Genomic DNA, 24,649 nt, shown 5'->3' with positions numbered 1-24,649 from the left:
GTTGAGCTGAATGATTTCATTTTTTTAGAAAAAACTATCACAAATTACATTAAACTAATTAAGAGAGTAAGGGTATTTCGCTTTCTGGGTTGTATTGATAAAATATATTCGTTACGTAAAAAGCGGAGTAAAAATTACGAGCAATTGCTCCTAGTGTGATCAAATCAAGCCATCATTTCCCATCGGACACCGAAGGAAGATTTGAGACACAACAAAAATTGGAGGGACCTAGTGGTCCGATAGCTATACGGTAGAAAACTCCGTCGTATTTTGCTGCCATCAATACGGGTGTTCAGCCCATTTTTTTTCCAGTGTCCTCTCGTCCCTACTTTCGTCGAGTCATGGTGGCCCGCTCGAAGCACTGTGCGTCCCCGGCCTCAATCATCAGATCACGCCACTGCACATGTACGGAGTATGCAAGATTTGTTCCCGCGCCAGGCCGGTCGCTCCCTGTAGCCACCACTGCGAGATATCGACGGCATACGTGCTGCAGTTTAGAGGAGTCGGGACCGGAGAACTCCGGCTGCGCGTTCGGTTAATATGGTTAATTCGGTTCGGTAAATACGGTTTTTCGGTAAATACGATTTCAATACTTCGGTAAATACGGTTTCGTATAAAAATACGGTTCGGTTTCGGTAATAACCATATTAATTCGGTTCGGTTTCGGTAATAACCAAATTAACCAAAGTTGACGCGAATTTTTGAATAACACTTATTTTTTATGGACATATATTTCGTTTCCATATTTTTAACGACCAAACTGATTATCTCACGGGAGACAAAAATGACAAATAATGAAAATACGACCAAATTAAAAATTCCTTCAAAAATCAAACTGAACTCACGGCCTATCTAGCCTTTTATGTAAACTACTACACCCAAACCACCACTCTGTAGTTCCTTTCCTGTCTATCATGCACTTCTAAACAAATAAAAATGTTTACGTGAATTAGGGATGGGCCTGGAAAGCAAAATATTTGGCGTTGCCCCATGCTTCGGTTTTGCTTCGGTTAACCACGGTTTTTCGGTTTTTAACTGAATTAACCGAGTTGTGTATGGTTAGCACTTTTGCTAACTGAAACCTAACCATAAAACCATAAAAACTGAAATTCGGTTGCGGTTAGGTTTTTTTCGGTTCGGTTTTCGGTTTCAGTTCGGTTATGTGCAGCCGGACGGAGAACACACGCCACTGTTCTCCCCTGGCCTCCTGTAAACCATCGTCGCACATCTTGCCGATTGCCGTCGTGAACAACCACTGTGCTCCGCGGCGTCTCTGTTTTATCTTGTTGCTTCTCTGGTTAACAACTGTTTATACTGCTTCGCGTGGGTCGGGCTCCACTGCACTGTGCGCGTCTACTGCTTCCTGAGTCGCGACGAACTGGGGGAACGGCCAGAGAGGCGGCACGTCCACAGGAGTAAAATGCTGCCGCTCAATTTTTTTCACCGTTGATGTCATTACCACTTTCTCCATGACAGCTTCATGTGTGTTAGGAATATCGGAAGAAAACTTCATCACACAAGTACGCCTTACCTCTTATTCAAGCTTGACAACAAGAAGGTGTCCGACTTCACCCGTTTGGGACTAACTCATAGATCTCCTTAGGGGCATTATGGCTTCCCATCAATATTTTGTGATTTTTTTTTTGAGAATAATATTTTGTGATTTGATTCGGTTTCTTTTGTCCACTTCATCCTCTAGCATTCACCTCAATGTTGTCTCATGTGACCCGATCAAGCATGACCGTGGACTAAGACAAGATGATCCTCTCTCACCGCTCCTTTTTGTGTTGGCAATTGACCCAATAAGTTCCATCCTCTAAAAAGCTACCGGCCTTGCATAACCTCCACCCTCTCTGCCGAAGAGCACCCGGCAAGCTTGGGGCCAGAACTTGGAAAAATGTTACCACGACCGGCCAAAGAGGTCCTCAAGAAAAACGTGTCTCTTCTTCGTGCATATTTATGGAACATATACGAAAAGGTAACCGGTGCAAAGTAAAGTATGAGTTGGTGTGCCGCCCAACAAAGCAAGGTAGCCTTGGAATCTTAATCCTTGAAAAGTTTGCTACCTCTCTTAGATTCTGTTGCCTTTGGCTCGAATGGACCGACGATTCCAAAGCCTGGATTGGCCTTGGCAATCCTTGCAGTGAGAATGACCGAGAAATGTTTCATCGCGACTATTGTTAACATTGGTGATGGAGAGAAAGTAGAATTTCCGTCCTCTACTTGACTCTCCAGTTGTAGGCCCAAAGACATTGCCCTAAAGATGTTCGTCGTTGCTAAAAGAAGACATGACGGTGAAGAAAGCTTTGAATAATAATTCTTGGATCACACATATTGACTTGGATCATGGTTTTCAGGTTGAGCATATACAACAATTCGTCATTCTTTGGGAGCTTGTCTCCAATACGCACCTTTCCGAAGGGATCAAGGACACAATTTCATGGAAAATCATCAAAGATGGATTATACTCCGTCGCCCCGGCTTATAAGATGCAATTTGAGGGCACCATTCTTATACCAATGGAGCCCACCATTTTATAATCCTGGCCTCCTCCTAAATGCGGCGTGGCTCATTTCGATAATAGAATTTGAACGGCGGAACGATTGGCTAAAAGAGGTTGGCCAAACTGTGGCAATTACCCTGCGTCCCACCTACTCTTCATGTATCACCTCTCTCTCCGCATTTGAGATGTCATCCTTCCTTGACGTCGGCAATGCAATGTTGATGCTTCACTTTGGGCTAACGGGGAAAGTGTCTTCGATTGGTGGACGGAGATGGCTTTGGGACAGACCAACTTACGAAAGATCATGTTTTGGAAGATTTGCATAGAGATAAACATGATGGTCTTTCGTCACCGCGCCTCATCAACCAACCTAGTCATCGCAAAGTTCAAAGAGTACGCTAAAATGTGGGGCACGCCGCAGCGAAATTATTGAGTATTGTAATCCCAGGAATGCAAGGATGCATGCAAAGTTCGTGGCTTGGCGGTGGCATTTGTTATAATTTTTTTCTTAATTAATAAAAGATGACAAATCTTTTAGCCTGATTTTTTTAAAAAAAATTACCACTTCTTCGGTCTTCCTACACGATTGATGGTTCTTGGGATTCATTTTGTTTGGTCAGTACAGTACAGTACAGTGAATAGAAAAACCGCGACAGAGTTTCCACGACTGCCTTAAGAAGAGGATCTTGGGATCTGTAATCTTGACCGAACAGCTTCGTGTTGTTCAATGGGCCAATTAATCCTCAGCAACGCCTTCGATGTGCACGATACTCCCTGTATTGTGCAATACTAGGGGATGTGTTCAATAAGGGTGATGTCATGCAGACCATCGGTTAGTGTAATTCTGTGAACGAAGCCTAGGGAACATCACTCTCGGAACTGTCATCTCAATTTCAGGGATGCCCACAACCATGCCGATCTACAAGTTCACAATATCTGTTTGAAAACTGAAAACGTACTCACTCCCTCTCTTCCTCTTTCACTCTACATTCTACAAATTTTAAGACGAATTAACAAATCATAGCAACCAATCGAAGCTAAATTAAAATGAATGATATCCAATAGAAAGCGCATGATTGCTTTGTTTGTTGATTACAAATTTAAAATATAGACTAATTCAAAACAAATTTTAGACCTAAAATCTAGAGTATTTTTGAACAGAATAAGTACGCACATTCTTCTCCGACTTTGACCTGTACGAGTACTCTAGAAGACAACACTCATTTTGTGGCTGCCGGCATTAAGTTTCGAACAGGTATGTAGGTAGTAGAAACAAGGCGATTGTAAGGCTCGTAAAGACTCCTAAAATCCATCTAGGGTTCCGTCTTTCACATTGACGACCGCTCCATTTCTGGTGGTTTTGGAGCTATGGAGATGTAACGGACCACGATCCCTGATCAGTAGGAAGGTTCCCGTTCTTTGTTTAGATTATTTTCGGTGTCGTCTTTGAGATGGCGAGGCGACGACTACATCTTGAACCGAATAAGATCATTCTCATACTATCCTTCTCTAGTGGTGTACCTAGCAGGATGTGAAGTTGTGTGTCTTGCGGATCTTTGGAGATCCAATCGGTTTTCGTGTTTCGGCGTAGTTTTAGGTCTAACTTTTCCAACCTGTGGATCTAATCTTTGGCACTGGTACTTTGGGTCTTAGCATGACGATTTCGATAAGCTTTGGCCGATTATGGTGCTGGAGGGACGAGGAAGGTGGCGAGCTTCGGTACAAGCTAGCTAGTGAAGTTTTGATCTCGCGAATCTTTGGGGATCAATCGGTTTTTGTGTTTGTCAGTGTAATTTTAGGTCTAATTTTCCAATCTATGGATCTCATCTTTAGCAATGTTTGCTATTCTATTGCGCTAGTACTTTGGGGTCTTAGCATAACGACTTCGACAAGTTTTGGCTAACTCTGATGATGGAGGGACGAGTATGGCGGCGAGCCGCTTCAGTACAAGCTAGCTAGTGTTTGTAGGCGTTGCTAGGTGCTCTAAAGACCAATTTGTAATTTTTATTACTTATAGGGTTTCTTACTAGATTATTAATAGATGGTGGATTTTTTTTTCTAAGGGCATCTCCAGCGGCGCGACGCATTTTGGACGTCCGAAATGTCCGTTTGCGTCGCGCGGCGGATGCGAGACAGACCGTTTTTGTCCGCGCGTCCGTTTGCACCTTGGGGAGGCTCCAGCGGCGCGACGCATTTCCGCGTTTGCATGAAATATGAAGTTTCGAAACAACAAAATAATATTCAACGAAGTCATTGTTATTACATTTAAATTTTAAAAAGTCTGCATGCAAATAAGATAGTACTCCTCTAGGCATGATCTGCATGGCCAGCCAATGTCCATTGATGCTCAATCAGATCCGTTTGCAGCTGTTTGGAGACGTTCTCGTCAGTGACTTCTACATTCCTATGTAGATAGTCCTGCCAAGATGAAGCTCCAGGAAATGGCGCAACCAGCTCACCTTGGAATTCCCAGTGGTTCTCATTGCGGCCATCAGGACGCTCGTTCTCAACGATCCTGTTGTGCATGACCACGCAGCATGTCATCACCTCATGCATGGTCTTCAGCGATGTTCTTGCCGGGTGACGGACAATTGCCCACCGAGCTTGGAGCACACCAAAGCCACGCTCCACATCTTTTCTGCAAGCCTCTTGCATCTTCGCAAACCTTCTCGTCTTCTCGTTTCGGCCGAAAACAGCCGGCACGTACGCGGCGGAGCACGCTCCTGCTCTCCCGCACGGCAAGAACGGAGCCGACGCCGACTACTGCGGCGCTACAGCCGTGCGGCGGCGCTAGGGGTGGGGGTGGTGCCGTCGCACTAGGGCAGGAAAGAAGGGGAACAAGAAGCAAATCGAAGCGGTCGATTTCGCTGTCCCTGGCATGCGGGACCGGGTAAGAAATGAAGGACGCTCCAAGCGACCGCCGAGCGTCCGCGGAGACGCAAACCTGGCGCATATTTGGGCCAGGTTTGCGTCTCCACGGACGGCCCGGTCACTTTGCGTCGCCCCGCTGGAACAGGCCCCAGACGCATTTCCGGTCACGGCGGACGAAAACGGACGCACAGCGACCGTTTGCGTCGCGCCGCTGGAGATGCCCTAAAAAAAACACACAAATCGGTGGCACGGCAGATGATCCAGCGACAAGCAAATGCGGCGTTGCAACGGCAAACAGATCCAGAGGCGTCGAACACAACACAGCCTCGCCTCGCTCGCGGCCGCACGTGAGCCGCTGACCCCCCGGCACGGAGCCGTGCCTCGCGCGGCCGACCGACCCGGCCCGATCGCCGCCGCCGCCGGCGACGCGCCGTGCGCCATAGGGATCTTCCCAGGTCAATGGCATTAAGAATCATGTCTAAAGCTCCACACCCGCTTACTTACGTGCACTTGCGTCTACTTTAATCCCCCACTCTCCCTTCCGCGACACAGAATTACTAGCAAGCAAGCAAGCGACGCATCACGCCACCTTCTGTTCGAAAAGTGCAAAGGAGCGGGCCGTTCACCTGTCACGGCGACTGCTGCAGTTGCAGCGATGCAGCGTTTGGCCTACACGGTCAGGGAAAGAAAAAAGGTTTAGCTTGCTACCTAGGCACAGTGATCCTGGTTCCTGATCACGATGTAGCTGCTGCTGTGAACTGGCTGCCATCATGGCACCATCATTTTCTCTCCCCACTGCTGTCCTTTCTCAGGTCAGGGCCCGAGAAATGCCAACTCCACTACGCCTGCTTGTTCCTTCCGGGATAACAAAAGTGGAGTGTGTGCGTTGTCCGTGAGTGAGTGAACCAACTGACCATGATATATTGTTTCAAAAGAAAACTGACCATGATACAATTCAAAGAAAAAAACTGACCATGATAGGGGAATTCCCGATGATAATCACTGCAACGTCGGTGTTGGGCTTGGGTTCGAGTCCCTTTCGCTTCTGGACGAGTGTCATGAGGGAGCTCCTAGTCCTCGGATAGAATCATGGCAGGTGCCATCGCTCAGATTAAGGGGTCAACGTCTAGCAATCAGCTGCTTTTGGTGCTGTATCTGATGATCTCTGATCCCAGATTAGACTCAGAATGAACAACACGGATTGGGGTTACAATACACTTTTCTTTTGCCTCATCCTTTACTTGATGACGAGCTGTCGGCCAGAGGATGGGAGGAAGGCTCTGTATCTCGTACTAGTAGACTGCAACCATCATTACAACGCAATACTACCTCTCTCAGCAAAGAAGAAATGAATGAATGTACAATGCTGCGGCAAGTCCAGGCCCATGCTTCTGTGGGCGGCAAGGAATGTATGGCCGGGAGAAAGAATGACTTGAGCCTTTTGGTTTTTGTTGTGCTGTACTCAGGCTTCGAAAAAGAATTGGGGTCAAGCTGACGCCTCCTTCAGAGATCAGCATTCGTCTAGCGATATAGCTTTGGAGGCGTCGAGGTAATTCAGCCGGCAGGTGCCTAAAAGGAACTCTGGGAGCTCTTCTTGCGTGTTGCCCTACATGAGGAAAGGAAAAAAAAGGATGCTTATGATCAGATCCATTCTCAACCTTGAGTCGAACAAGGATGCTTTTGTGTATAGATACACATTCGAATCTGCGACAATTAATATGGAACAGAGGGAAAAATGTGACAGAAGTGGTAAGGTATGCGACAACAATTACCTGTACCAAGAAGGCCATTTCAATCACCAGGTTGTTCAAGTACCCAAGCACAAGGCTCACTACACCTCTTGCCACTGTTGATGAGCCTATATCAACTCCAAGCTGAAAAGGTTTGCATTTCAAGTTGTTCATCAGAGCTTAGTATTGCAATTGTACTGGCAGTAAACATAAGTATTCGTCAATTCACAAGCATAATGTTAGCAGATTATGACTGCAAAAGATCGCTGCAATCTATGTATCCGTTACTGTAGACTGTGATAAACCAACAGTTAGCTTCCGTAATAGTTCAGTCAGATTTTGCTCCATGAAGAAATCTTGAAACAAAATCAGACAAGTAAAAGAAAAAATAATCTTGGCCGAGACTGAAACAATTATTTACTAGCGACTGCACTGTTCAAAGAGAACATAACTTGACATATACTGCTTCCTGAACACAGTATGTACACAAAATATGGCAGCTATCCACATAAATCGAATCAAAGATGCTGATTCCTAGTGCCATGCATAAGACGTACCTCCAGATAGTTGCTTCCACGGAAGTAATTGATTTCTAGTGCTTGACCAATCAAACAAGCTTTCTTGCCCACACTCTGCTTCACAATCCAAGATCCCTGAAATGGCATATTCAGAATTTCCAATCATAAACCATCCACGGCTTTCTGTTTAACACGAAAATGGACTTGCAGTAGGTACCTTTGAGATATAAGGAATGAGTTTGAATCTCGAATTTCTAAATGTATCATCTCCATTTACAAATGCTTCAAGTAGGGGAACCTTTTCCAGCGGGGTATCCATCATATAATACAAAGCTAAGGTGTACGTGGTAGAACCAGGAACCTGCATACCAATCAGGGTTATAAGAAGACATACGAAGCCTCCATACATAAAGAAAGCTGAAGAAATCACACCTGTATATTTACAATGAAGAAAAATTTGTTGCCCCCCTGTGTTGCATATTTCTGCAAGAAATTTGGTTGTGATTTTTTTTTTCTTTTCCATTTGAAGGGAAATTACAGGCTCCTGTAGAATACCTGGACTAGTCCTCCAGGACGACCAGCAAGATCATCCTCACGCTTATCAGATTTTATCCAGTCAGCACCTACCATTTGCATTTGTGTACTATTTGCTTTTATCTGTCAAAAAATACAGATTATTTCATCATTACAGATCCCAGACTGTCAATGTGTTGACCGAATTAGCGAAACATGACTATAATTGTAACATATATGATCCCTTATATTCTTCAGATCAAAGACTTGCATCCTAGCCTAGTGAATTAGAATAAAAACAGTACTAAGCTACCTTATGACGATCATGCAAATAGGATTCTCCCCGGATTAAGAATGTTGTAGGATCTGTCATTGACCAACTAGAAGGTATTGTACAGCTAGAATCCTTCGGAAGAGTATGTCCATAATAACATGGACCATTATCAGCATCCACAGCTCCCTGTAAATCGACATACCCTCGCTTTTGGACTAAAATATAGGAAAGGAGAAACAAATAATTAGAGCCAAAAAAATTATAATACTGAAAACTGTACACTGTACATCAGCCGTAACGCACCTGCAAGATCATGCAACTTTCGTACGAAGACAGCAGCACTGGACAATTTACCATGCCGTTGGTCCTGCCATGTCATTCCAAATATTAGACACATGGAATGTGAAATCGATCATGGAGTTCCCCTGGTTCTCTGAATTGCGCTAACAACATATCACCAACATTTCTTGTAATTAAATTGTGGTTCTAAATTATGACTATAAGCATCATCTTTTAAAGTATGAGCAAATTGTAGCATGCTATGACTTTGGCACAGAAGAGAAATAATATATTCGCACAATCAAATACTGGCTTGCCAATGGTTTGTCTTTGCAACACATCGGAGAGAAACATTCCCACTTTCTGATGGGAAATATAGAAGTCACAGGACAGGCTAAGGTAAACATGTTACACTCAATGTGACAAGGCAACAGCGACCAACTGAAAAACACTGGCAGTTCTCTGATAAGATTTATCTTTACATTTCAACATCAACACCACAGGGTTAAAGCATACTAATACAGACACAACAATCATCAAACAGTTTTTCTAGTCTAGAGATGAAATGGAAATAAAGGACTATCTTAATCAGTAAGAACGGTAAATCAATTATGTAAGAACCTTCTATCATGCAAACACAAATTCAAGACTCCATATCTAAAGAACTCACCGCAGCATTTGTGCTCTCATCAGAAGACCACATGGCTTCTCTCTGGTCATATTCTGATTCATCTGGGATATCAAAGAACTCATCCGTTCCGTCATTGAGTTGAACAAAGGAACCAGCACTGCTTAAGTGCCGGTTGGAACCACCCTGTGATCCTTCTGTTGTGTCCTCAAACCTTTTGCTCTCATTAGCCGACTGCATTTCTATTTTGAGTCGCCCATTTTCACCCTGCTGCAGTCCCATATCCCTCGTCAGCTCACCCGATGAGAACTCAATACAACCACAGTTTCCATTTTTTGCTCGGAAGAATTCTCGTAGGGCTGGAAACAAATGTAATTTAGCTTACTGAACACACACTGGGGGTAAAAATATCAATAACTACAACAAGCAATGATTCATTGATCTATCACAGAACATGCCTGCTACTCTTCCTAGCATACGTATGGTGATGTATTTTGCGGATGAGGCAAGGAGATAGGACTTCCAGAATTTCCAGTCTATAGCAAGCATATGCTTCACAACCGATTGTCTTCCTTGACTAACTGGTGATATTACATATCCTCCACCTATTATATAAAACCAGATCTTAGTTCATGATAAACAGAAGATAACAATCAGTTTTACCCCTCACAGAGATAACTGAAAAATCAAGCATACATTACTTTTAAGACAGGCACGGATGTAGCCTTTCTCTGGACTGCATCTGTTGTGGAAAACAGAATGGTACAGGATAACTGAAAAAGCATGAGAAGGGTCAGGTCTAGATCATGGCAAGCAGATTATTTATCATTTTCTGTCAACAATAGTACCATAAGTTCCATCATCTTCTCTCCTCCAATACCGTCGAAGTAATAGATCTCTCTTTCTCATTCCCCTGAAAACTAAATATAATATAAACTATTATAACTTAACAATAAAGCGTGCATACAGAAAACAGGCTAGATCCAGCACCAGACCATGGTAGCCAGTCCCCTCTTAATTTCTTGTGGATTATGTCTGAATGACCATCTAGGTGCTCAACCACACGTCCTTCCCTCAAACAGAAGTCCCACCTACAAAAACCCTCACTGGTTGATTGGTGGACGAAGAAACAAATTCACATAGATGTTAGTGTAATAATGTCATGCATTTCGTGACATGACATGTAGAGTTCAAAACATACCTAGGAAGATTCCAAAGCAGAAAGAACCAAATAGAATATATTGCTTACAAGTTACAAGACAGTAAGTACCATATGCTTTTGTAATACTTTTTCTTATGACCAGTTTTCCTATTCTGGAGCGCTTATGCATTTGTTTGGAGTAGATTTACCAAAAAAAGGAAAAACAGAAACTTATTAATAGGGAAACATCTATCTTACTCGGATCTTGATTGACCAAGAGACATTAAAGTCTGGAAGATATCCTCAGTATTCGCATCAACAACACCAACTGCCATTATAGCTGGATGATCATCCCAATACTGGAGAAACAGGAAAAATCAATGTGAGCTCGATAATCCATCAACAAAATATCTTGTTGAGAACACGAAGTACCTTCCCACGTGAGCCACCGTCTTTTGCCTCAGTAAACAAACGTAATCCTAAATGCCAGGAAGTCTGAAGTTAGTACTTAGCAGAAAGTTCATTGATAACTTATCTTGCTTGGCCACGCAAATGTGTGGCTAGCTAAGTTTACTGTATTATTTCTCTCGTACACAAGCCTATCATATCACAAACTTTGATAACGAACAAAAATGTGTGATGTATAAAACAACCGAATTAACAAAGATTCCTCAGAATTGAACTATGGCTTGATCTGGTTTCTCCGACTCGTACATCTGTGTAATCTGCTGCGGAACAATTTCAATCTACTACGCTTTGATGTAGGATGAAAGACATCCAAGATTTTTTTTTTGGCTACATACACTATTGTAGCGTAATATAAAATTAACATTTGTCTTTTTTTTATAGAGAGAAGTGAATTACAAATATTATAACGATCGAGGCGTGTAATGGAAGACAATCAGATCATGCTGACAATCAGATCATGCTGCTCACGGTTACATTGATCAAAACGGTAATTTGGAAGGGATAAAATGTGTAGTTTATGAACCTAAGATATCTGTATTGTACACTGCTGTACTATGCTCTCAAACTATAAAGGATAATCACAACTCACGACTGCTGATATTTCGTTACTTGTAAATTTGTTTATTTGTATGGCTTCACACGCTTATAGTTTTCTGTCGAACTGTGCTATGGTACCACGATAATATCTGATCTTCACTCATACCTCAAAGAGTTACGTTTTCATCTTATTTCTTCATTTATTATTACTACATATCTGGCATGTTTATTAGAAGAATACAGCTCCTCTGCTTAAGAAACTTGTGCTGAGGCTATCTGAAAATCCAAGTACACATCTAGAGGAAATTTAAAATGTTCGATTTTGATACCTGTTAGCATCCTGCTTTCTCAATTCACCCCCAAACGAGAAAGACTTGGCCTACTGGCTAGTACATTTGATGGTGTACTAGGCAGCCAGAGTTTGAGCCTCACCACTACCTTAATTAAAAACGATGGGGGTTCCTCCCCCTGTTGGTTCGTCTTTTTTTTTTCAATTCACCCCAAAATCTGACACAAGGCATCTCTTTTTATTAAAAGATCAAAGATGGAAAGTGCACTCAATCATCTTTCAATCCTCCGCCCCTAACAAGTAGGACACCTGTGCTACGCTTTGGAACCTAAAACGATGTCAAATATAGTTTACCCAAGTTATATGTCAAGTTAATCCACTTCGATGGTTTAATTTATCGGGGGCGGCAGACGAGACAGTAGCTTGCTCCTATTCTCGTAGGTTTGTATGGTCGCACTTGTGAGGTTGAGGAGAGGAAGAGTAAGCTGATGACTACCAAGTCAAATCTTTATAAGTAGGAATGATTATATTTTACAATGAATTTCCCCTACATTTAAACTAATCCATCTTAATCTTCCTCAATGGAAGTTAACCAAACAACCTATAATTTTCTGAACTATTTCCCCCTATATATCCTTTAATAAGTACAGGATGAATGACCCACACCATGTACAACTGCAGTGATCTTGGGCTGCCTTCCCGGTGCATCTACTCTCTACCTGTCTGTTGTCTTGGCCAGGTGCTTCAGTCTTTATGTATTACAGGGTCACACGTACAGTGAACTCTAGTGTTTATTATACCATCACATAGTTGCAAAAGTTATAAAGCTAGCGTTCGTCTAAATTTGCTGGTACTGTTAAATCTACACCATTACAATCTGGGCAAACCATACGACGAGTGTAAATTCCTCTCTTTTTTACTAGATTAGTGTGCTCAAGTGGACATGCATGTTCTTAAGCACCATATGAAATACTTTTGCTGTTAAATTTGGCTTATGTACAGACTACAAGTAAATGTGCATATACCAGTGAGATATGGAGCAAACATGGTAGCTCCTTTTAAGCTTTTTTTAATCATATATCATATAATAGAGAAGGGAAGAAAAATCATATACTTACCATTTGTGCAGCCAAATATTGTCCATGCAGAAGGTGCAATAACATCAGATGCCATAGGATCGTTATTAGCAGACGACAATGCAGTCCAATCTGCTAAAATTTTCACACAAAACAAAAAAAAAGAGGGCTGAAATGACTACAGAGCACAAAGAGATTTATTATTTCTATGACAAAATTCAGGCGACAAAAATAGAGTTCTAACACTTAGTTAGATACAAAGTAGTATACCAATATTACTTGTCCATCACAAAGTATAAGAACACAATACTTACCAATTGAGTGCATGCGGCTACTGCGGCGGCTTAATCTGCAATGATGTAATAGCAAATTAGCCAAAAGACGTGGATATCATATTTAAAAAAGGTCAGCGAAAATAATATATATAATAAAATTTCTAGCCAAAAACTGGAAAGAACAAAGCATGGAGCATTAAAACTGCAAAGACCAACAGTAAAATTCAGATCAAAGGTATAACCACACAAGTAATACATGAAGGCATGTTTTGACATTCGATAACATTTTTATAAAAATATGATCATGATAAACTATGACAATCACGAGCAATTGAGAATTTTCTAAGATGCACAATTAGGTAAACGTTAAATTCAAGCATGGGCACTTGCATGTACATCTCCTTTTCCCATCAGTTATAGCTAGACATTTCCTTTAGCTCTACAACCTTGAAACAAGTGTAGCATAAGGGCATGTACAATGCAAGGTGCTTAGAAAAACAAACCTGTTTTTGCTTAAGCACTAGTGCTTATACAAGGCAGATGCTTAACTAGGCACCTCTCCTATAAAAATAAGCAAGGCTGCTTAAGATGTTCGGTTGCCACACCTAGGGCGACATAGGGGCAACCCTAGCCGCCACAACCTAGTGCCGACGCCTGCTCCCTCCTCTCCTGCGCTACCATCGACCGCGGCAGGCAGTTTCTCGTGGCGGCATCAGAGGTCCTCGGCGGTGGACTTGATCATCGGCGCACGGCTGGGCTTTTCCCCAGGCATACGGCGGCGGGGCAAGCAAGTTGTGGTGGTGTACCTTGGTAGTCCTCCTGCGGGCGGCCTATGGCAGTGGCAAGCTGGCAAGCTGGCAATCCAGTCGGCTACAAGATTGTGGAGGTGAGGCTGCCGGTGAAAACCGGGTTTCGACTTCAGTCATGGCGGATGATGGCTTATTGAAGGCCTCGTCGTTGCAGTCTGCCTCTCCTCTCTCGGGTTGGTCCAGGGAAACCCTAGATCTGGGTGTCCTGGACAGGACGATGCAACGCTCTAGTGCCTTCTCCCTCCTGGGGGCATCGTCTTGGAGCAGGTGCTTGCAGGAGGAATCAGGAGGTAGAGCGGTGAATCTACCGCAGTGAGGGCAGCAGGTCTCGGTGGAGTGGCGCAGCAGGGTCTCCACGATGGAAGCATGTTGGTAGACATGCACGGGTTGGTGGTGCTGTCTTGCGTCAAGGCGGCATCGACTGCAGGCCTACAATGGTCCATGTGTTGATCCCTTCTAAAGATCGGTCGGCGAAAAACAACGGCAGCAGCTTCTAGAGCATGTGCATGCGGCGCGCACTAAGGGTCTGCTGGACCGGTTTGTGCTCCCAGCTCACCGTTGGGAGGCTTGGTGAGGCCTCCGGATTAGATGGTATGCGTCGGTGTGAGGTCGGGGCACATGGCCTCGATCATGGCCACCCCCACCATCAAGCTTGTAGGTGTAGTGACAGAGGTCGCCATGAAGGTGGCTTTGGGTTGATCATGTATTCGTTTTTTTCAGACTTTGTTGAATACTATAACAATAAAAAGTTGTGTTCATCATTTTGATACAGAGGCCAGGGGTTTCAACCTCCTTTTTGAAAAGAAAATAAAAATGTTCTGTTTATTTTTGTAAGCACTTCTTTAAGCCCCTTGCATTGTACATGGCCTAAGTGGTATGACAGTAACCATCTGTTGCAATCCAGTACAAGATCCATGGCATTCAGTTCCAACATACCACACGGCTTATCTTCAGATAGGAACATGAAATTTCGAACTTGCACAAAATAGGGTGACTATAGATAATAGGATACAAGTGTATCAATGTTTGCTAGCTAACTCAAACATCTGATAGACCCATGTGTCATTTTCATTGACAAACTCAAGTTTCTGATTAAAGAAAAAGGTACAGCCAATGGCAAAATGGGGTATACTGAAGTAGAAAAACTAATTGTTTGAACATTAATCAGTAGGAAAACTAATTGTCGATCTGCCGGTGTCGGCATTAGTTTCTCTTTCCTTTCTTTTTCTTTTCTTTTGGGCTTGGTTGTGCTGCGGCCCCAGCGTGTTCGTTGTATCGGGTCGTTTGCTATATTAATATAGCGGGGCGAAAGCCTATTTCGAAGAAGAATCAGTAGGAAACCAAAGCATGCATAGATTTATGCTGCACATTTTACCTGAAAGCCTGCCATCTTCGATGTGAACAAGCAACAACATGCTCATCATTTCTAGGAGACTGCTCTCAGCAAAGAAATCAAGTTAATATTTTTTCGAACATAACGACAATGGAAAGTTGAAACAATAAAAGAAGAAAAACACCGACCTTTAGGGCAGACTCCATTAAGCACCTGATCCACCTAGCTGCTTCTTCTGAGCTTCTAGCACCCAGCTGCAAAGTATCAGTCAATCAGAATAATCTTTGTATCACAAACCAAAGAAGAAAGAATTAGCTCCAGTGCAAGACATGTGACATAACATTTAACACCAATGCTTACCTTCAGCTCATCATAGTGGTTAGAAGCATTGTACAGTGTGAATATGTAAAAAACCTGTCAACAAAATGAGGACAAATAGGCTCAATATATTATTTACATAATTGTAAGTATATAAATGTAAAATATATACCAAATAAATGAACTTACACTTCTATGAACACTTTCTCTCCCATTGTCTGTAACACGTATACAAGAGTCAATTATTGCACTTCTAACAGGATCCTGTACCCAAAAAGGAAAAACAAAAAAAACATAGTGTCATGTTTTAAAACAACATAGAAGCGGAGTAACCAAAGTTTGTGGCGAAAATGAGGGCAAAAGTTCAGTACTTAGATTACTTTTCAAATGCAATTCAGAACATAGAATAGCTTATGCATCATGAAAACCAAGGGCTGGCTTGAGGTCATAGTGGTGGCCTCGCCCACCCGGATTCGAGTCGCAGGTGCAAACTGAATTAAACAGGTGCTATCCACATCATATAATTCTGCTGGAGAGGTCTCATCTTCTACCTAACGGCGGAGAGCCAAGGGAAGGATCCGTCCCCCTTTGGTCAACGTTTATAGCTTATGCATCATCAATATGCCATTCAAGTTCAAAATTCCCTTCAATGATCAATGTGCTTTGTTAAGCATAATAACTTGGTCATATAACAAACTATTCTATCCATATCACAAACAGATGACGTTTTGGACATGTCTTAAGTGAAAGCTTGATTTATAACTTTGACTATATATATATATTGTTTCGAATATTTGCGATATGGAGTGAGTACATACCGTTTTCGCTCAAACTGGTATCATCAGCATTAAATAACAGACAATTAACTGAGAGGCGACATATGCCGCAAGGCAGGCAAACAGACCAACCACCATAGCTTAATTGGGCATCACCACCCCGAAATATCATCCTTCTATGCTCTCATTTGATAGAAATAGAAGCAGCCACTACAAAGCTGGTCAGGTGACACCACCTTAGCTTCTAAATCCAGGAAACAACTCTTTGGCTCAAAGCTACCCTACCCTTATTTTTGCACAGTGCGGCACAGGCTCCCGCAATCCTTCCGTCCTGTCTTGGCAAAACATTGATCCAAAAGAGAGCTTCGAAGTAAGCTTAACACAACGACATGCCATACTAAGAGAATCATCGCTAATACCGCACCCGGATTAGGTGTGGCATCCTATTAAACCAAGCTAGTACACGCAACTGTTACGTGTTAACCCAGGCTAGTACACGTAGCTGTTAAGTAAAATCCGAACATTCTGAGCAACAATAGTACTACTCCCAACAGTAATCTTGCGACTCCGCGGCACGCGCAAAGCATTTATCATTTATCTCACCTACCGGTTGTTAAAATAACAGAAGGCAACTCCCTCCGGAGTAATTTTCCCTAGGATGCTACTAGTACCAGCGTTGAAGGCGAATCCGGCTGAGAGGAGATCCTCTGAAGTCTGAACACGGCCTAGTATCACCGTAGGAACAAAATCGCTAAAAATCCAATCAAAACTCTCCGAGCGGCAGAGGCGCCCTAGGATCGCGCAGAACCCCGAAAATGTCGCGGAAATTTCACCGAAAAAAAAAAACGCGAGCCGGGAGCAGAGGACGGGCGGGGGGAGGAGCAAGGTACCTCGAGCGTGGCGCCGGAGGTGGAAGGCGGCGGGGCGGCCTTGAAGCAGCGTAGCGCGGAGTCCTCGAGGACGAAGTACCTCTTGCGGGAGGTCTGCAGGCCGAGGCGGTTGGATCGGATCAGGTAGAGCCACCCCTCCATCCGCCCGTCCTCCGCCGCGGCTCCGGCCTCCGCCACGACGACCGGCTCCGGCCCTCCCATTTGATTGGCCTCCGCCTCCGCCTCCGCTCCGGCGCAGGAATTTGGGTTCCGTTCCGTGGGTCGGCGGCCGGCGAATCTCCTTTGCGTTGTGGTGGGCGCAAAGTTTTTAAACTCGGGGCTTGTTCATCATCTCATCTGGTGCCGGTGGCTTGTAGCCTCGGGGCTCTCTCTCTCCTTTCCGCTTTTGTCCTGTTTTGTTCGTTGGTTGCAGTGGAATTGAATTTGGACGCAGAGGACGCCGTGTGGGTCCTGCTCCGGGGTGGGCCCGGTGCGTCTTTCCAGGGTTATTATATTGGGCGTCGTGGATGAGCTGTTTATTACTTCCGGTGCAGCGGCTGCCTGGTGGTGAGCGGGTAGTTGAGATTTGGTTCTCGCTCTCTTTGATTGTGTGACGGAGGGAGATGGTGAAAGAGAGCAAGGCCAATGCCAATATCCCATTTGTAGTTTTGAACATTTCTATTTGAAATTTTGAATCGAAGTTTAAATTAGAAATCCCCAAATGAACTACCGGTAGAATAGTGGTGGGGTCCCACTTAATATCCTAGCCAAGGGGCAAAGGCAACATTTTACATTCGAAGAGCATCTCCTAAAACTCAGTGCCAGTGCTATGGTATCCGTTGGTTTCTATCGGAGCAGATCCGGTAAACTCGAACCGTAAGACTTTTATGGTACGAATTTACATGATCTGCCCGCGAAACCTACGCTACCATACCTTAAAATGTATGCAGTTACAAAAAGATATCAACGACAATAGTTTCTAAGTTTACAACACAAAAGTATACGCAATTATAGAATAAGTAGCAATTCTGTGTGGCTTGCCTGCTTGTCAAAATCCAACGTGGCATCGTTTGTGGAATGTGTTCGACACTCCTAGCCACTATTGGGAGGTCGGTTAGGTGGCATTTTTGTGCCCAGCGCTCTAGTAGCCTTAACGTTCTAAGGGCATCTCTAGCGACCCGATTGATTTTGACACCAAATATGCTCATTTTGCCTCGTTTTGGTTGGGTTGTGGATACAAATGATTGTCCTTGCACCTTTATCCGCTTGGGTCGGGGGATAGCCCCATCGGCCATACCTATTTGGTCTAGCCTGCCCATTTTGACTTATTTCTTCCCCTATTTTCAACTCAAATGGCTCATATGTATTGAAAAACATAATGCTGCAACCAAATAAATTTAAGTAGTGTGCATACAAATAACATAATTCACATGCATAGTTTACCATTAAACAAATGAAGTCAGATGGGATGATTACTCTTTGTGGTCTACCAATGCCTACTGATGTTCGATCAAATTCGTCTTAAAAAGATCTTGAATGTGGCGATCACGGAGCTCAGTGTGAATATGGAGGAACTCAAACATAGAAGCCCCAGGCTCTGGCTTAACCAACTCGCTCTAAAATTGCCATTCTTGGTCATGGAGGCATTCATCATCACGCTCTTGCTCAGAGATCATGGTGTGCATGATTACACAAGTAATCATCACCTCCCACATGGTCTCAAGGTTTCATGTTGTAACAGAGTGACGAACAATAGCACACCGAGACTAGAGCACACCAAATATCCTCTCCACATCTTTCCTTTAAGCATCTTGATGTTTGGAAAACCTCTTCTTCGGTTGCAGGCTCGCGGATGGTCTTCAGAAGTGTGACCCTGTCAGGATAGATACAATAAGCTAGATAATATGGCTTGTCATGTGCATTGCCGTTGATCTTATAGTGAACTAGTGGAGTATTGCCTTCTACAAGTCCGGAGAATATCGGAGACCGTTGGAGCACGTTGATAGCATTGTGGACGCGGCAACGCCAAAGAAAGAGTGCAAAATTCATAGTTCTTGTGATGCAACAACCTCAAGAATCGCAGTGCATCCCTCAACATGCCCACTATAATGCCCCTACCATGCAAACAAACAGTTCTTTCACTCCCGGTGCATGCAATCTATGTTTTTGATCATCCTCGGAGACCCCCTTGCCTCGTTGATGGACAAGATTCAGGCACTGTCGGCAACATTTGGTTGTCTCAAGTAAACCTCGTCAAATACCGCAATCATGGCTTTGCAGAACTTGCAAATCGCGTCAAGGCATGTAGTCTCGCTTGTTGTGGGTATACTTCATGGGTGTACCATCGACAGTGCCTAGATCCGGCAAGCCCGGGTGGCCCACAGACGGTGATGAGGCATGTGGCCCATCGGGCGGCCCAGTTGCTGTTGATCATGAAGGAGGAAGTCCAGCCCAGGATCAGCAGGCCGGATCCGTACCGACCTTAGGAGTAACCCGGATCCATGGAGGCCCACGAGGAACCCGGATCCAGTACGACGTGTATGGGAGGCGGATCCGTGACGTGCACGGCAAGATATTGTACCGTAGCTAGGCTGTCTGTAATCCGGCTAGGACTCTCCATGTAAACCCTAGATCCGTGCGCCTTTATAAGCCGGATCCCGGGAGCCCTAGAGGCACAACCACAACTCATTGTAACAACGCGAAAGCGCCCAGATAATTCCAGACAAGCAGCAGTAGGCCCTGTCATCGTGCAGGTGTTCCGAAGCTGGGTAACTCGCGTACCACCGTCCCGTGTGCACTCCGCCCTATGGCCCCTACTTCTTCTCCCCCTCGTGAGGATCCCTCCTCCGAGGTACCGTCGATTAGGCAACGACAGTTGGCGCCCACCGTGGGGCCTGTGGCGTCTGGAGGCCGGAACCGGGAGGGTTCCGCCATGGGAAGCTACGACGACACCAACGCTGTGGGGCGCGTCCTTTACGCCGGAAATCTGCCGATCGTCCCTCCGGATGAGTGCTGGATTCCGGCTAGGACAAACCCCGTCAAGCTCTCCATCGTCCCAATTGGCGGCATTCACATCTTCATCGGGGAAACCGTCGATTCCGACGGAAACCCACTGGTAAGTAACGCAGACGCGACCGCCGCAGAGCTGGACGCTGTCGCGAAGATCCGATCTGAGATGCAGGAGCTTCCCAAGGAAGATTCCGCCTTGGATCTGGAAATTTCAAAGCCCACCCAATCCGCCCCTGAGCAGGAACCAAAGGTGGAAGACCAATGCAGATCCGTCTGGGTCTCCCAGGTGTTAGAAAAGCAGAGGTGCCACTTCGTACACTTCTTGGCCCATACCGCCGGAACCGCCCCTCAAGAAGACGGGGCTGGTCCTGAGCAGGTAGGGGCACCGGAAAATAGCGCAGATCCGGATCAGGCTCAGCCTGTCGGAGAAAGCGAAGATCCGGTTGAAGAGTCGATTTTGGGCAATCTGAGCCCAATGTCCGGAGACACCCCGTCCGCGGAATCTGATGACTTCGTCCGCAAGCTGGAAGAGTACGGTCTCGGCGATCAGCCTGAAGTCGACTCCGCCCAGCCCAAGCAGGTTCTCGCAACGGTAGCAGCGCTGGGACAAACCGGATCCGGAGACCAAGTCAGCCAATCTGACCCCCAACCATCCCATCAAGGATCTCCAATGTCTTGGGTGCGTCCCCAAAGGGATTCTCCCTCGGAGGAAATCTTGTCAGCAGAGGAGATGGCCGCGCGAGCAGTTCTTAACACACCTATAACCCCGGGCGCCGCCGCAGATCTGGAGGCCCTAGAGACCGCCAGAAAGGAAATGCTGGCCACAGCCAAGAGGCTCGCCGATACCGAAGCTGCGTTAAGGATAGGAAGGGCAGATCATGCAGCCTGGACGGAAAACTTCGAGAGACAGGACCGCGAGATTACTGCCACACTCGAGCTGGTCAAGAACATGAGGGCTGAGTGGGAGGTAAAGATGACCTATGCGCAGGCGGAGGCCGATCGAATTGTTAGAGAAGCAATTCCGCCTCGCAGGATACCCTTCAACACGCCCGCAGATCACCAGCCGCTGGAAACTCCAAAGGACAACATGCAGAAAGCAGCGGAATTGCTGAAGAAGACAGACGAAGAAGTTGACATCAACTATCTCCGCACACTCGTCGCTTCAAGCGGTGCGGCGAGCAAGGCAGATACTTCGCGCAGGTTGGAATCCAATCCGGAAAACTGTGTATCCACCGCGCAGAAGGACGATGAATCACACACCGGATCCTCGGAGCGCAGAAGAAAGGCCAGGGAGCATCCAAATCCGATCCCCGTTCCGTCACAGACGCCTCCGTCGGATCCAAGAAAGGGAAAGGACGCGATGTACTCCGGAAGAGACAAATACCGCAACCCCTCACCTCCACCTAATGGTTACCCGCGACCCCCTCGCCGCCGTAGTCCAGCCGGAAACACCAGGCCCGTAGGGCATGGTGCGCTTGTTATCCGCGACAACGTGCTGCCAAGAAACAGAAACAGGGAGCGCTCGCCGGAACCTCGCCGGAATCAGAACAATGTTCATGAGCCCGAGCCCAGGAGGAGTCGGAACGAAGACCGCGGCCCAGAGCCTCGCCGGAACCGCGATCCAGAACCTCGTCGGAGCCACGACCCAGAACCTCGCCGTAGCCGGGACCCGGAGCCTCGTCGGAGCCGTGACCCGGAGCCTCGCCGGAACGACCAGGGCAGCCAGCGCCAAGGCGAAGGCAGCCACAGGAGCCGGAGTCAGCACCAGGAAGGCAGAGGAGATTCAGATGGCGGAAGCAAGAAGTCAGACCGCCCACCTCGCAGGTCTCCCTCACCACCACCTAGCGGTGGCGGCGGAGGTGGAGGCGGAGGCAATGGCCGGAGATCTCGCTCTCGCTCAAAGTCTCCTCGCCACGGCTCGCGCGACGCACGGGACCGCCTTAACGAGTACAGAACCGACTACATCGGCCCGAAGTGCTTTGGCAGGATGATTCGAGAGGAACCAAAGCCAAGGATGAACCTCAAGCTACCCGGAAATCTGAAGCATTATGATGGCACCGAAAGGCCGGATACCTGGATTGAGGATTACTACAATGCTGTAACCTTCGCCGGAGGAACCCCTAACATCGCCTGCCGCATGCTCCAGTTGTACCTTGTAGGTCCAGCCCGGATCTGCTCGGTGACCTCGAGAAGAATTCCATCTTTTGCTGGTTCGACCGAAGAACGCTTTTGAGAAACACTTCAGGGGCACCTACAAGAGACCTGCCACAACAAGCGACCTACAGGCTTGCATCCAGAAGAAGGGCGAAACATCGAGGAATTTCCTCACCCGATGGTTGGCATGCAGAAACGAGTGCGAGAACGTTGACAACCGCACAGCAATGCACGCCTTCATTGGGGGCTTGCAGCGAGGAGGATTGCTGCGACACAAGCTAACCTGCATGGTCAACGCAAATCAACTGACGTTGGATGACATGATCACCATCGCTAGCGATCACACTGCCGCCGATGACGACGCAGGCGGTGATCTCGCAGCCACAGCAATCCCCCTGCACCAACAAAAGAAGAACCGTGACAACGGCGGCAGCAGCAGCCATAAGCGCAAGAACCCTGATGACCAGAAGAGTGGCGGATCCGAGATGGTCGCCATGGCGTTTCAACGCGGAGGTCCAGGAGGCGGAAGAGGACGCGGACGCGGAGGCGGAGCCGGCAGGGTCGGCGGCATACCTCCGAGGTCACCGCCGCCGGATCCCGCGCACCGCAAACCTATGAGGAGTACAGAGACATGCCCTGCCTGGCCCACCTGGATCCGGTTACAGGGAAGTCCACTCATACCAACCGCAACTGCAAGTGGGTCAATGATCTAAAGAACGACCCGGAGGCCGGATACAAGCGCGCCCGAAAGCACCGCCCTCGCGGAAAAGGTGGCAAGGGCAAGAACAAAGACAAGGAGGACGATAGTTCCGAGGCGATGGATGAGGATGATAACTCGCCGGATCCCAAGGCAGGAGCCGCAGGTAAATCCAATCCATTCGACAAAAAGAGTGTGGGGGCTTACCACACTTTCCTCGGAACCCCAACAGTACGCGCCTCCAAGTCAGCTACCCGGATCCTGAACGCCATAGTTCCGCCGTGTGCAAGATACGTCGTGGTCGGAAATCCCGTGCACATTTGATCGGAAGGATCATCCCGCAATTGTGCCGAAGGAATGCTACGCCTTGGTTGTAAGTCCCCGCATCGATGGGTATGACTTCTCCAAGTGCCTCATGGATGGTGGAGCCAGCTTGAACATCATGTACCTGGAGACTCTAGAGCGGATGAACCTCACCAAGGAACAGCTCAAACACAGCAACACTGAGTTTCATGGCGTGGTTCCGGGTAAGAAGGCGAACTCCCTCGGCAGCATCACACTTCCCGTGGCTTTTGGCGATGTTCATAATTTCCGCGAAGAGAAGATCACGTTTGAAGTTGTGCCCTTCAAGAGCTCCTACCACGTAATCTTCGGCAGGCCCACCTACCACAAGTTCCACGCTAGAGCGTGCTACATCTACAACAAGCTCAAGATTCCGGGTCCTAAAGGTATGATTACCGTATCCGGAGACTACAAAAAGGCTCATGAGCGCGAGTCAGCCGAAGCCGCCTACGCAGCGGCGGTGATCTCCGGAGAAGAGCTGAAAGCCGACACAGCCGCGGTGGATCCGACTGAGAGGCAGACCACCAAGAAGCACATCTCCGAGCGTAAAACCTCCTTCAAGCCCGCGATAGAAACCAAGAAGCATGACCTCATTCCGGTGACTCTTCCAAGCAGGTTTCGATCGGAGCCAACATGGACCCCAAATAGGAAAGCGCGCTCGTCGAGTTCCTCCGCGCTCACAGGGATATCTTCGCATGGCACCCTGCTGACATGTCCGGAGTACCTCGGGACCTCGCCGAGCACTACCCTCAACATAAATCCGGGGGCCAAACCAGTGAAGCAAGCTATGCGACGCTTTGGAGATAAGAAGCGCCGCGCCATAGGGATGGAACTAGCAAAGTTATTAGAAGCAGGTTTTGTAATAGAAGTTATCCACACCGATTGGGTCGCGAATCCCGTCCTTGTACCCAAAAAGAACACTGAAATACTAAGAATGTGCATCGATTACTCTGGCTTGAACAAACATTGCCCGAAGGATCCGTTCCCCTTGCCGCGCATTGACCAAGTCATTGATTCGACGGCGGGGCGGAACTTCGTGTTTTCTTGATGCGTATTCCGGGTATCATCGTATCCGGATGAAGGAATCCGACCAAAAGGCGACTTCATTCATTACCCCGTTCGGTACTTACTGCTATGTTACCATGCCCTTTGGTTTGAAAAATGCAGGTGCTACCTACCAACGTACGATGCAGCGGTGCCTGAAGGACCAAATTGGCCGGAACGTGCACGCTTACGTCGA

At 46.4% G+C, this 24,649-nt stretch overlaps 1 protein-coding gene across 4 annotated transcripts; it reads right to left on the bottom strand.

Annotated features, from left to right (window-relative positions):
- Nucleotides 1-6,533: 6,533 nt before the first annotated feature.
- Nucleotides 6,534-17,623, bottom strand: LOC127300683 (protein ENHANCED DISEASE RESISTANCE 2). Of its 4 annotated transcripts, none has more exons than XM_051330837.2 (22): nt 17,229-17,623; nt 15,752-15,826; nt 15,605-15,658; nt 15,433-15,498; nt 15,287-15,345; nt 13,142-13,176; nt 12,870-12,962; nt 10,890-10,936; nt 10,716-10,816; nt 10,307-10,407; nt 10,165-10,236; nt 10,018-10,089; nt 9,775-9,921; nt 9,359-9,675; nt 8,713-8,776; nt 8,449-8,624; nt 8,178-8,279; nt 8,055-8,105; nt 7,840-7,983; nt 7,662-7,757; nt 7,147-7,248; nt 6,534-6,980 (listed from the first exon to the last, which is right to left on the bottom strand). In XM_051330837.2, the coding sequence occupies exons 1-22, from the start codon at nt 17,427-17,429 to the stop codon at nt 6,885-6,887; spliced, it is 2,271 nt and encodes a 756-aa protein (XP_051186797.1). In that variant the 5' UTR covers nt 17,430-17,623; the 3' UTR covers nt 6,534-6,884. The 4 variants fall into 4 exon arrangements, with proteins under 4 accessions (XP_051186797.1, XP_051186804.1, XP_051186811.1 ...); XM_051330844.2 differs by having other exon boundaries at nt 12,870-12,959; XM_051330851.2 differs by having other exon boundaries at nt 10,165-10,229; nt 10,312-10,407; nt 17,229-17,622.
- Between the last annotated feature and the right edge of the window lie 7,026 nt (nt 17,624-24,649).

This window comes from Lolium perenne, chromosome 1 (genome assembly GCF_019359855.2).
Source record: "Lolium perenne isolate Kyuss_39 chromosome 1, Kyuss_2.0, whole genome shotgun sequence".
In the NCBI taxonomy this organism is placed as follows: Eukaryota; Viridiplantae; Streptophyta; class Magnoliopsida; order Poales; family Poaceae; genus Lolium; species Lolium perenne.
The sequence above is the reverse complement of the archived record's forward strand: the minus strand, read 5'-3'. Positions and strand labels throughout refer to the sequence as shown.